General features: G+C 42.8%; 1 protein-coding gene across 8 annotated transcripts in view; it reads right to left on the reverse strand.

Moving 5' to 3' along the window:
- LOC106589836 (cytohesin-1) overlaps positions 1 to 13,041 on the reverse strand; it is a 55,110-nt gene that overhangs the window by 7,884 nt on the left and 34,185 nt on the right. For 4 of the 8 annotated variants that reach the window (XM_014180226.3, XM_014180225.3, XM_045710156.2 and 1 more), the window contains 3 exons: positions 7,456 to 7,520; positions 872 to 938; positions 650 to 768 (listed from right to left, as the gene is read on the reverse strand). In XM_014180226.3, coding sequence (XP_014035701.3) covers positions 650 to 768; positions 872 to 938; positions 7,456 to 7,520 — 251 coding nt within the window. Of the gene's footprint in view, positions 1 to 649; positions 769 to 871; positions 939 to 3,912; positions 4,016 to 7,455; positions 7,521 to 13,041 lie in introns of all 8 variants that reach the window. The other 4 variants (XM_045710153.2, XM_014180227.3, XM_014180229.3 and 1 more) reach the window with 2 other exon arrangements.

Genomic DNA, 13,041 nt, shown 5'->3' on the forward strand with positions numbered 1-13,041 from the left:
TCAATGCGGTTTCTTCATGTTTCATTCCATATCCAAATGTTTCTTGCCAACTGAACAGGACCTAGGTTAGTTAAGGAGATTTAATCAGAGAAAAGCTATGAAACCAGAAACATACCCAAATATAATCTAATAGATGAAATCCATAATCTCCTAATCCTTGCATCCTCTCTGTGGCCAGCACATGCGTGTGTCCAAAAAGAAATGGGCCAAATCAATATCACTGAGTTGAGAATGTATTAACCCAGAGTTTCCCAAACTTGGTCCTGGGGCCTCCCCTTGGTGCCAGTTTTGGTTTTTACCCTAGCACTACACAGCTGTTTCTTGCAAAATATTTTAACTCTTCTTGAACTGCACTGTTGGTTAAGGGCTTGTAAGTAAGCATTTCACGGTAAGCTCTAGACTTGTTGGATTCGACGCATGTGACAAAGTTTGATTTGATACAAATAACCAACTCATCATCAAGCTTTGATTATTTGAGTCAGCTGAGTAGTGCTAGGGCAAAAAAACTAAATGTGCACCCAGGGGGTGCCCCAGGACCGAGTTTTGGAATCCCTGCATTAACCCACTTAATAGCTCATCCATCAATCTCTTTCGATGTCTCTCCCACACTCTTACTCTCGCTCACTTTTTGCTCTCACACGTTTCTCACCTCTCCCCCAGATAGTCTCCGATGGCGGTCTTGTTTAGCCCCTCCCCTTTATAGAGGAACTGTGCGATGTCATCGCTGGTGTTCTTCAGCAGACCGCTGTCAATCAAAAACCGGATCCCCTGATTGATGGTACACACAGCCAATCAGAACACAGCACCACAGCCAGAGCACCAATCACAGGACAGAGTGGGTGATAGAGGCTGGTTTACGATTGGGCTTCACCTTCTTTGGGTCCATGTTAAACTTCTTGCACCCCATGGACACCTGCTTGTTTCTCTGCATGCTTTTCCTACAGACACAACCGTCATTAAGGTGGAACTGACAGTGTTTTAGCAACATATTCAAATCTGTTCATATACACCCTCTGGAAGAATGACACCTTTTTTACATTTTCTGACAAGCAAGTGCTTAAATATGGTCAGTTTCACATTTCCATAAATTTTTTGAATGTTTGGGAATGATGTATAGTAAGGCATTTGTGAAAATTCTATAGCAATATACAGTGGGAAAGCGGCCGTGGGTTGGACAATTAGACACCGCAGGTAATAAAACCATTTGTCTCGTCCGGGACCGGAGTCTATGCAGACCGGTGCGCCAGAGCCAATTAGAGCTACAGTAGGCCTTTATTCAAACAAGCCATTTGCCACCATTCACTTTGAAGTGGACTGTGTGTTTACAGGCAGTAGCAACAGCGCGACTTTAGAGCATTACAACGTATTCGCCAAAAGCCACAAAATAAACCTGAATGGATTTCTGCAAATATGTACACTGAACAAAAATATAAAAACCAAACATGTAAAGTTTTGGTCCCACTTTAGCTGAAATAAAAAGATCCCAGAAATGTTTCACCCTCAAAAAGCTTATTTCTCAAAAATGTTGTGCACAAATTTGTTTGCATCCCTGTTAGTGAGCATTTCTCCATTGCCAAGATAATCCAGCCACCTGACAGGTGTGGCATATAAAGAAGCCGATTAAACAGCATGATCATTACACAGGTGCACCTTGTGCTGGGACAATAAAAGGCCTCTCTAAAATGTGCAGTTTTGTCACACAACGTCACAGATGTCAATTGTTTAGGGCGTGTGCAATTGGCATGACGACTGCAGTAATGTCCACCAGAGCTGTTGCCAGGGAATTGAATGTTCATTTCTCTACCATAAACAGCCTCCAACAGCTTTTTAGAGAATTTGGCAGTATGTCCAACCGGCCTCACAACGTGTAACCATGCCAGCCCAGGACCTACACATTTGGCTTCTTCACCTGCAGGATCACCTGTGAACAGCCTCCCAAACAGCTGATGAAACTGGAACAAGCTGTCGATACAGAGCATCCCAAACAAGCTCAATGGGTGACGTCTGGTGAGAATTCTTTGGTTGTGCAAAGAACAGTTTCATGGGAGTAGACACCCACCGCCATCACCACGGTGTCTACTCCCATGAAACTGTTCTTTGCACAACCAAAGAATTTCTGTAGAAACTGTCAGAAACGTCTCAGGGAAGCTCATCTGCGTGCTCGTCGTCCTCACCAGGGTCTTGACCTGACTGCAGCTCAGCGTCGTAACTGACTTCAGTGGGCAAATGCTCACCGTCGATGGCCACTGGCACACTGGAAAAGTCAAATCAATCAAATGTATTTCTAAAGCCCTTCTTACATCAGCTGATGTCACAAAGTGCTATACAGAAACCCAGCCTAAAACCCCAAACAGAAAGCAATGCAGATTTAGAAGCACAGTGGCTAGGAAAAACTCCCTAGGAAGGCAGGAACCTAGGAAGAAACCTAGAGAGGAACCAGGCTCTGAGGGGTGGCCAGTCCTCTTCTGGCTGTGCCGGGTGAAGATTATAACAGTACATGGCCAAGATGTTCATAGATGACCAGCAGGGTGAAATAATAATAATAATCACAGTGGTTGTAGAGGGTGCAACAGGTCAGTTTAGTTGGCTTTTCATAGCCGATCATTCAGAGTTCGAGACAGCAGGTGCGGTAGAGAAAGAGCTCTTCACAGATGAATCCCGGTTTCAACTGTACGGGGCAGATGGCAGACAGCGTGTACGGCGTCGTGTGGGCAAGCAGTTTGCTGATGTCTGAGATGGTGACGGTGGGGTTATGGTATGGGCAGGCATAAGCTACAGACAACGAATGCACAGAGATACCATGACGAGATCCTGAGGCTCATTAATTAACGCGCCATTCATCTGCTGCCATCACCTCACATCTCAGCATGATAATGTATGGCCCCACGTCACAAGGCTATGTACACAACTCCTTGAAGCTCAAAATGTCCCAGTTCTTCCATGGCCTGCATACTCACCAGACGTCACCCACTGAGCTTGTTTGGGATTCTTTGTATCGACATGTATGACCGCTTGTTCCAGTTCCCAACAATATCCAGTAACTTCGCACAGCCGTTGAATCAATTCTATGCGAAGGAGATGTGTCGCGCTGCATGAGGCAAGTGGTGGTCACACCAGATACTAACTGGTTCTGATCCACACCCCTACAGTACCTTGTTTTTAAGGTATCTGTGACCAGCAGATGCATATCTGTATTCCCAGTCATGTGAAATCCATAGATTAGGGCCTAATTTATTTATTTAAATTGACCGATTTTTATTATATGAACTGTAACTAAGTAAAATCTTTGAAATTGTTGCACTTATATTTTTGTTCGGTGTAATATCACGGGAGTCCTCTTACATTTGGGAACTTTACAGTCCTATTGATCAAACAACCATGTAAAAGGTAAGCTTTCTCTCCCTCACTTATGCCCATCAACAAGATCAACAACTAATGCTAGGGGACATTAGAAAAACCCTCGCAAACATTTTCAGCTAGTTGCACTGATAAACGATGGGAAATAGTAGCCTGCTCGTCCTTCTGCAGCTTGCCTGCCTATGCATGCTTGTCCAAACCCACGTTTAAAATGTGAACTTGCCTGCCCGCCTATTCATTTTGATCAATGCCAAATACATTTGACTGACAACTAGCTAAGGGTGCGTTCATAGTATGCTCGGAGTCATTCGTAAATTCAGAGCGTTGTCAGATTGAATTTACAACCAGACAGAGCGTTTCGCTCTCCGAGCGTACACTGTACGATTAACACTGGCCGAGGAGTAGGGTTGATCCGAGCGTTCCTCACAACGGCAGTCAAGCACCCAAGCTAACTGGCTAAAGTTGGCTAACTTGCTAGCTACTTCCAGACACAAAAAAGAACACTTCACTGACTATTTTACACGCCCGAGTAGAGCTGCGTTCTAGACTACTTACCTTTTTTGCCCACATTTACTGACACAGGTCATATTCAGCTGGTGTTGCGCGTTCTTAAATTCATCAGTTATTCTGCACTCTGGCACACTCAGACAAGGGTGCTCTGAAATTATTCAGAGTAGATAGTTTGTAAATTCACTCTGCCTATGCTAACTGGTTGTTCAAGTTCAGTATTTTTTTGGGACTACCAAGAAATATATTGTAAAATTATATTTATCATGCATTTAACTGCATCCATCTATTCTCCAACAATGCCTTACTGTACGTCATGGAATTTTGAGTCGAATAGAACCTATTTTTTTTTTTACTCTTATAAAGTTTGTAACAAACTGGGAATGTTATATTTTTGACTGATATTATGATTGTATCATATCTGCAAAGTAGTTAAAACGCTGTCAGTTCCACTTGAAGTCAGTAACGCATGCATAGAGCCTTCGAAAACAATTCAAATGGCCTTTATAGTGCTGAGCGATTAACAGAAATGTTGGTTATTTTAGAATTGCATCATTTTTTTTAATTGTCAACTCAATGCGCCGCAGTTTCTCTAGAGTAATTCTCATGTCCGAACTGAGATGTAGTTTCCAACAGGCCAATGTTCTACATAGTTTTGTGCACAAAATGTGATAATTAACTACAATGACCATACTCCATTGTGCTGTTAGTTGTCTGGTCTGGGTTTCTTTTACGCCTGCTAGGTAAGAAATCATGATCAGTCACTACCATCATGGGCCTTTTATGAATTGTTTCATTATGGGTGGTTAAAGCATTCAACATACAACGCATTTAATGTTTAAAAAAATGTATCAAAACCAAAATAGAAATTCGGGATTATTTATTAATAATCGAACCAAACCGACTTCAAAAATAACTAAAATCGCTCAGCACTCGGCCTTTAGAACACTAACGCCTTTGTAAATTGTTTAAAAACACCTTTGTAAACCATTCATAAAGCTTTTATACACACTTTATAGATTGCCCTATAAAATGTACAAAAATACTTTTACACTGAGTGTACAAAACATTAAGGGACATCTTCCTAATATTGAGTTGCGCCCCCCCCCCCCCCCTTATCCTCAATTCATCGGGACATGGACTCTACAAGGTGTCAAAAGCATTCCACGGGGATGCTGACCCATGTTGATTCCAATGCTTCCCATAGTTGTGTGAAGTTGGCTGGATGTCCTTTGGGTGGTGGACCATTCCTAACACACATGGGAAACTGTTGAGCATGAAAAACCCAGCAGTGTTGCAGTTCTAAGACCCACTCAAACCAGTGCACCTGGCACCTACCACCATACCCCGTTCAAAAGGCACTTCAATCTTTTGTCTTGCCCATTCACCCTGTGAATGGCACACATACACAATCCATGTCTCAACTGCCCCAAAGCTTTAAAAAAATTTAACATTTACATTTTTTTTTACAAAAATCCTTCTTTAACCTGTCTACTCCCCCTTAATCTACATTGATTGAAGTGGATTTAACAAGTGACATCAATAAGGAATCATAGACTGACCAGGTGAAAGCTATGTCATGGAAAGAGTAAGTGTCCCTAATGTTTTATACACTCAGTGTCTATGCCCTATAAAATGTACAGTCGTGGCCAAAAGTTTTGAGAATGACACAAACATAAATTTTCACAAAGTCTGCTGCCTCTGTATGATGGCAATTTGCATATACTCCAGAATGTTATGAAGAGTGATCAGATGAATTGCAATTAATTGCAAATGAACTGAAACCCAAAAAAACATTTCCACTGCATTTCAGCCCTGCCACAAAAGGACCAGCTGATATCATGTCAGTGATTCTCTCGTTAACACAGGTGTGAGTGTTGACGAGGACAAGGCTGGAGATCACTCTGTCATGATGATTGAGTTCGAATAACAGACTGTAAGCGTCGAAAAGAGGGTGGTGCTTGGAATCATTGTTCTTCCACTGTCAACCATGGTTACCTGCAAGGAAACATGTGCCGTCATCATTGCTTTGCACAAAAAGGGCTTCACAGGCAAGGATATTACTGCCAGTAAGATTGCACCTAAATCAACCATTTATCAGATCATCAAGAACTTGAAGGAGAGCGGTTCATTTGTTGTGAAGAAGGCTTCAGGGTGCCCAAGAAAGTCCAGCAAGCACCAGGACAGTCTCCTAAGGTTGATTCAGCTGCGGGATCAGGGCACCACCAGTACAGAGCTTGCTCAGGAATGGCAGCAGGCAGGTGTGAGGCAGACTTTTGGAGGATGGCCTGGTGTCAAGAAGGGCAGCTGAGAAGCCACTTCTCTCCAGGAAAAACATCAGGGACAGACTGATATTCTGCAAAAGGTACAGGGATTGGACTGCTGACGACTGGGGTAAAGTCATTTTCTCTGATGAATCCCCTTTCCAATTGTTTGGGGCATCCGGAAAAAATCTTGTCTGGAGAAGACAATGTGAGCGCTACCATCAGCCCTGTGTCATGCCAACAGTAAAGCATCCTAAGACCATTCATGTGTGGGGTTGCTTCTCAGCCAAGGGAGTGGGCTCACTCACAATTTTGCCTAAGAACACAGCCATGAATAAAGAATGATACCAACACATCCTCCGAGAGCAACTTCTCCCAACCATCCAGGAACAATTTGGTGATGAACAATGCCTTTTCCAGCATGATGGAGCACCTTGCCATAAGGCAAAAGTGATAACTAAGTGGCTCGGGGAACAAAACATCGATATTTTGGGTCCATGGCCAGGAAACTCCCCAGACCTTAATCCCATTGAGAACTTGTGGTCAATCCTCAAGAGGCGAGTGAAAAAATAAAAACCCACAAATTCTGACAAACTCTAAGCATTGATTATGCAAGAATGGGCTGCCATCAGTCAGGATGTGGCCCAGAAGTTAATTGACAGCATGCCATGGCGGATTGCAGAGGTCTTGAAAAAGAAGGGTCAACACTGCAAATATTGACTCGTCGCATCAACTTCATGAAATTCTCAATAAAAGCCTTTGAGACATATGAAATGTTTGTAATTATATTTCAGTATTCCATAGTAACATCTGACAAAAATATCTAAAGGCACTGAAGCAGCAAACTTTGTGAAAATTAATATTTGTGTCATTCTCAAAACTTTTGGCTACGACTGTAGAAAGGGTATATCTATAAGGTCTATAAAAGCTTTATGAATGGTTTACAAAGGCTTTTTAGTGTCTTTAGAGCTCATAATATATAAAGTTATATTATGCGCTCTAAAGACGTCATACATGTAATTAACACCATCACTCAATTAACAGCCCCATTAACTCATTTAAGTGTCTGTAGCCTTGGGGCGACCACTGTCCCAGACCCATCAGTGTCTTCGATGAGAGACGCACACACGATCACTGACATAATCACATCATTACCAATACCATGGGTCAGGAGGTTGGGGACACTTCACTAAGGATGATTATACTCCCTCCCCCAACACCGCGGTGTCTACCCCCTCCCCCAACACAAAGTACATACAGTACATTACTCAGTAGAGTTGCACACAATCAAATACAAGGCAATAACAGGACATGGAAACACACACACCTCTCGTCGGTAATGCCTAGATTGTCAATTTCATTTGTCACCTCTGCTATCTCATCCTTCAGCCTCTAGATGGAGAGAGGAGAAAGAGGATGAGTATGGTACAGTTAGATCTATCAGTCACTTAATCATACACGAGGAATCTGACCCTCCCTCAATCTCACAGAGCAGCTTTGCTCCAGCTTCAGATAATACTAATACCCAAGGCACTAAAAGGGAGGGAGGAATAAAGGTGAGAGAGCGTGTAATTGGTGTATTTCACCAACTGTGAAATATCTGCTTCTGAACAAGAGGTTTCCAGGGTTCTGACAGGAGGCATACAGGTACTGTATATGTTGTGTAAGAGATGTTACATTTAGGCAGTTCTATGGGTTGTGTGCAGAGTGGGTGAATCTTCTACAGATGGTCCCCCACAGGTAACTGGTGCACCTTCTACTAGCTGGGGACCAACCAGACCAACCCTCCCTCCTCCAGCCCTCCCTTCACCTGACCCAGATCTACAATCCCCTGCTTTCTTTGCCCTTGACACCAGTTTAACATTCTCTCTGTCATATGCACCCTCGCTCTCCCTTTCACACAGTCCCGTTCAGGGTCAGGTCAAAATCTAAGCCCCGATTGGCTAATCAGAGCCGCTAAGATCAAAGACACAGAAACAGAGATGAAACAAAGGGGGGAGCCAGTCAAATCCACTAATGAACTCAATCAATCTCTTTCCACAGCAGCACTGGGCAGAGGGGGATGTGTGTAATGGGGGTTGGTACTGTGGCTTGTTTCTCATACTCTCCTAATGCTCAAAGCCGTGTACGCGCAGAGAGCAGCACACACTCTCGCATTCAGATCCAGACATATACAGTGGGGGAAAAAAGTATTTGATCCCCTGCTGATTTTGTATGTTTTCCCACTTACAAATAAATGATCAGTCTAGAATTTTAATGGTAGGTTTATTTGAACAGTGAGAGACAGAATAACAACAAAAATATCCAGAAAAACTCATGTCAAAACTGTTATAAAATGATTTGCATTTTAATGAGGGAAATAAGTATTTGACCCCTCTGCAAAACATGACTTAGTACTTGGTGGCAAAACCCCTTGTTGGCAATCACAGAGGTCAGACGTTTCTTGTAGTTGGCCACCAGGTTTGCACACATCTCAGGAGGGATTTTGTCCCACTCCTCTTTGCAGATCTTCTCCAAGTCATTAAGGTTGAGGCTGACGTTTGGCAACTCGAACCTTCAGCTCCCTCCACAGATTTACTATGGGATTAAGGTCTGGAGACTGGCTAGAACACTCCAGGACCTTAATGTGCTTCTTCTTGAGCCACTCCTTTGTTGCCTTGGCCATGTGTTTTGGGTCATTGTCATGCTGGAATACCCATCCACGACCCATATTCAATGCCCTGGCTGAGGGAAGGAGGTTCTCACCCAGGATTTGACGATACATGGCCCCTTTCCATCGTCCCTTTGATGCGGTGAAGTTTTCCTGTCCCCTTAGCAGAAAAACACCCACAAAGCATAGTGTTTCCACCTCCATGTTTGATGGTGGGGATAGGGTTCTTGGGGTCATAGGCAGCATTCCTCCTCCTCCAAACACGGCGAGTTGATGCCAAAGAGCTCCATTTTGGTCTCATCTGACCACAACACTTTCACACAGTTGTCCTCTGAATCATTCAGATGTTCATTGGCAAACTTCAGACGGGCATGTATATGTATTCTTGAGCAGGGGGAGTTTGCGGGCAGGATTTCAGTCCTTCACGGCGTAGTGTGTTACCAATTGTTTTCTTGGTGACTATGGTCCCAGCTGCCTTGAGATCATTGACAAGATCCTCCCGTGTAGTTCTGGGCTGATTCCTCACCGTTCTCATGATCATTGCAACTCCACGAGGTGAGATCTTGCATGGAGCCCCAGGCCGAGGGAGATTGACAGTTCTTTTGTGTTTCTTCCATTTGCGAATAATCGCACCAAATGTTGTCACCTTCTCACCAAGCTGCTTGGCGATGGTCTTGTAGCCCATTCCAGCCTCGTGTAGGTCTACAATCTTGTCCCTGACATCCTTGGAGAGCTCTTTGGTCTTGGCCATGGTGGAGAGTTTGGAATCTGATTGATTGATTGCTTCTGTGGACAGGTGTCTTTTATAAAAGTAACAAGCTGCGATTAGGAGCACTCCCTTTTAGAGTGTGCTCCTAATCTCAGCTCGTTACCTGTATAAAATACATCTAGGAGCCAGAAATCTTTCTGATTGAGAGGGGGGTCAAATACTTATTTCCCTCATTAAAATGCAAATCAATTTATAACATTTTTGACATGCGTTTTTCTGGATTTTTTTGTTGTTTTTCTGTCTCACTGTTCAAATAAACCTACCATTAAAATTATAGACTGATCATTTCTGTGTCAGTGGGCAAACGTACAAAATCAGCAGGGGATCAAATACTTTTTTCCCCCCCACTGTACATACGTATATATGTACGTACTTAGTAACGCTCAACACAGGAGATGAGAAGCAGGTACAGGGAGTGAACCATTTAATAGACGGACATGCAACGGAACAAGAAAAGCGTCTGGACACAAACGCGACACGACAAACAATGCAACTACAGGGAACAACACAGAGAAGCAGACATATATGCAGGGACAAATCAACAAAGTGAGGCAGTCCAGGTGAGTCCAATGAGCACAGCTGCTCGTAATGATGGTAACAGGTGCGTATGATGACGGGTAGGCTGGCGCCCTCGAGCGCCAGGGAGGGGGAGCTGGAGCAGGTGTGACACTTACATATGCCCTCCCAGGCCCACCAATGGCTGCGCCCCTGACCAGCCATGTGAAATCCATAGATTAGGGCCTAATAAATGCATTTCAATTGACTAATTTCCTTATATGTATTGTAGGAGTATTTGTCTTTAATAAAGCCCTTTTGTGGGGAAAAACTCATTCTGATTGGCTGGGCCTGGCTCCCAAGTGGGTCAGCCTGGCTCCCAAGTGGTTGGGCCTATGCCCTCCCAGCCACACCCATGGCTGCACCCCTGCCCAGTCATGTGAAATCCAAATATTTGGAAATGATTTATTTCAATTGATCGATTTCCTTATATGAACTGTAACTGTAATTGTTTCATTTATATTTTTGTTCAGTATATATATATATATATATATAAAATTACACACACGTTCAAAAGTTTGGGGTCACTTAGAAATGTCCTTGTTTTTTAAAGAAAAGCTACATTTTTTGTCCATTCAAATATCAAACTTATCAGAAATACAGTGTAGACATTGTTAATGTTGTAAATGACTATTGTAGCTGGAAACGGCCAATTTTCTATGGAATATCTACATGGGCGTACAGAGGCCCATTATCAGCAACCATCACTCCTGTGTTCCAATGGCATGTTGTGTTGGCTAATCCAAGTTAGCTAACATAAAAATAAAAACTGAAATACCTTACATAAGTATTCAGACCTTTTGCAATGAGACTCGAATTTGAGCTCAGGTGCACCCTGTTTCCATTGATCATCCTTGAGATGTTTCTACAACTTGATTGGAGTCCACCTGTGGTAAATTCAATTGATTGGACATGATTTGGAAAGGCAAACACCTGTCTATATAAGGTCCCACAGTTGACAGTGCATGTCAGAGCAAAAACCAAGCCATGAGGTTGAAGGAATTGTCTGTAGAGCTCCGAGACAGGATTGTGTCGAGGCACAGATCTGGGGAAGGGTACCAAAAAATGTCAACAGCATTGAAGGTCCCCAAGAACACAGTGGCCTCCATCATTCTTAAATGGAAAAAGTTTGGAACCAGCAAGACTCTTCCTAGAGCTGGCCGTCCGGCCAAACTGAGCAATCGGGTGAGAAGGGCCTTGGTCAGGGAGGTGACCAAGAACCCGATGGTCACTCTGACAGAGCTCTAGAGTTCCTCTGTGGAGATGGGAGAATCTTCCATATGGACAACAATCTCTGCAGGACTCCACCAATCAGGCCTTTATCCTCTCTAGGGTAGGGGGCAGTATTTGCACGGCCGGATAAAAAAAACGTACCCGATTTCATCTGGTTATTACTACTGCCCTGAAACTAGAATATGCATAGAATTGTTTGATTTGGCTAGAAAACACCCTAAAGTTTCTAAAACTGTTTGAATGGTGTCTGAGTATAACAGAACTCAAATGGCAGGCCAAAACCTGAGAAGAGTCCATGCAGGAAGTGCCCTCTGACCATTTCTTGGCCTTCTACACTCTCTTTATTGAAAACTGAGGATCTCTGCTGTAACGTGACACTTCCTACGGCTCCCATAGCCTCTCAGAAGGCGGCAGAACGTTGAATCATTACTTTGCAGCCCATTGCTGAAAAACAGTAGCGCATTTGGTAAGTGGTCGATCAGAGAACAAGGAGACAGGGGCACGCGTGCACGAGAAGAGTCCATTTTAGATTTTTATTCTTTGAACGAAAACAGGGTTTCCCGGTCAGAATATTATCGCTGTTTTACGAGAAAAATCGCATAAAAATTGATTTTAAACAGCGGTTGACATGCTTCGAAGTACGGTAATGGAATATTTAGAATGTTTTTGTCACGAAACGCGTCGGGCGCGTCACCCTTCGGATAGTGTCTTGAACGCACGAACAAAACAGAGGATATTTTAACATAACTATGGATTATTTTGAACCAAACCAACATTTGTTATTGAAGTAGAAGTCCTGGGAGTGCATTCTGACGAAGAACAGCAAAGGTAATCCAATTTTTCTTATAGTAAATCTGAGTTTGATGAGTGCCAAACTTGGTGGGTGTCAAAATAGCTAGCCCGTGATGGCGAGCTATCTACTCAGAATATTGCAAAATGTGCTTTTGCCGAAAAGCTATTTTAAAATCGGACATAGAGATTGCATAAAGGAGTTCTGTATCTATAATTCTTAAAATAATTATGTTTTTTGTGAACGTTTATCGTGAGTAATTTAGTAAATTCACCGGAAGTTTGTGGTGGGTATACTAGTTCTGAACGTCACATGCTAATGTAAAAAGCTGGGTTTTGATATAAATATGAACAAAACATGCATGTATTGTATAACAATGTCCTAGGAGTGTCATCTGATGAAGATCAAAGGTTAGTGCTGCATTTAGCTGTGGTTTGGGTTTATGTGACATTATATGCTTGCTTGAAAAATGGGTGTGTGATTATTTCTGGCTGGGCACTCTTCTGACATAATCTAATGTTTTGATTTCGTTGTAAAGCCTTTTTGAAATCGGACAATGTGGTTAGATTAAGGAGAGTCTTGTCTGTAAAATGGTGTAAAATAGTCATGTTTGAAAAATGGCAGTTTTTTGATTTTTGAGGAATTTGTCATTCGTGCCACGCCCCATCATTGGATATTGGAGTGGTGTTCCGCTAGCGGAACATCTAGATGTAAGAGGTTAATAGAAAGTTACTCAAGTCAGCCAGTGAAATACCACTTGAGTAAAAGTATTTGGTTTTAAATATACTTATGTATCATAAGTAAATGTAAACATAATTTAGAATTCCTTATATTAAGCAAAGCAGACTGCACCATGTTCTTGTTTTAACATTTTACGGCTAGCCAGGGTCACACTCCAACATTATTTACAAAAGAT

This window comes from Salmo salar, chromosome 28, assembly GCF_965601325.2.
Source record: "Salmo salar chromosome 28, fSalSal1, whole genome shotgun sequence".
NCBI lineage: Eukaryota > Metazoa > Chordata > Actinopteri > Salmoniformes > Salmonidae > Salmo > Salmo salar.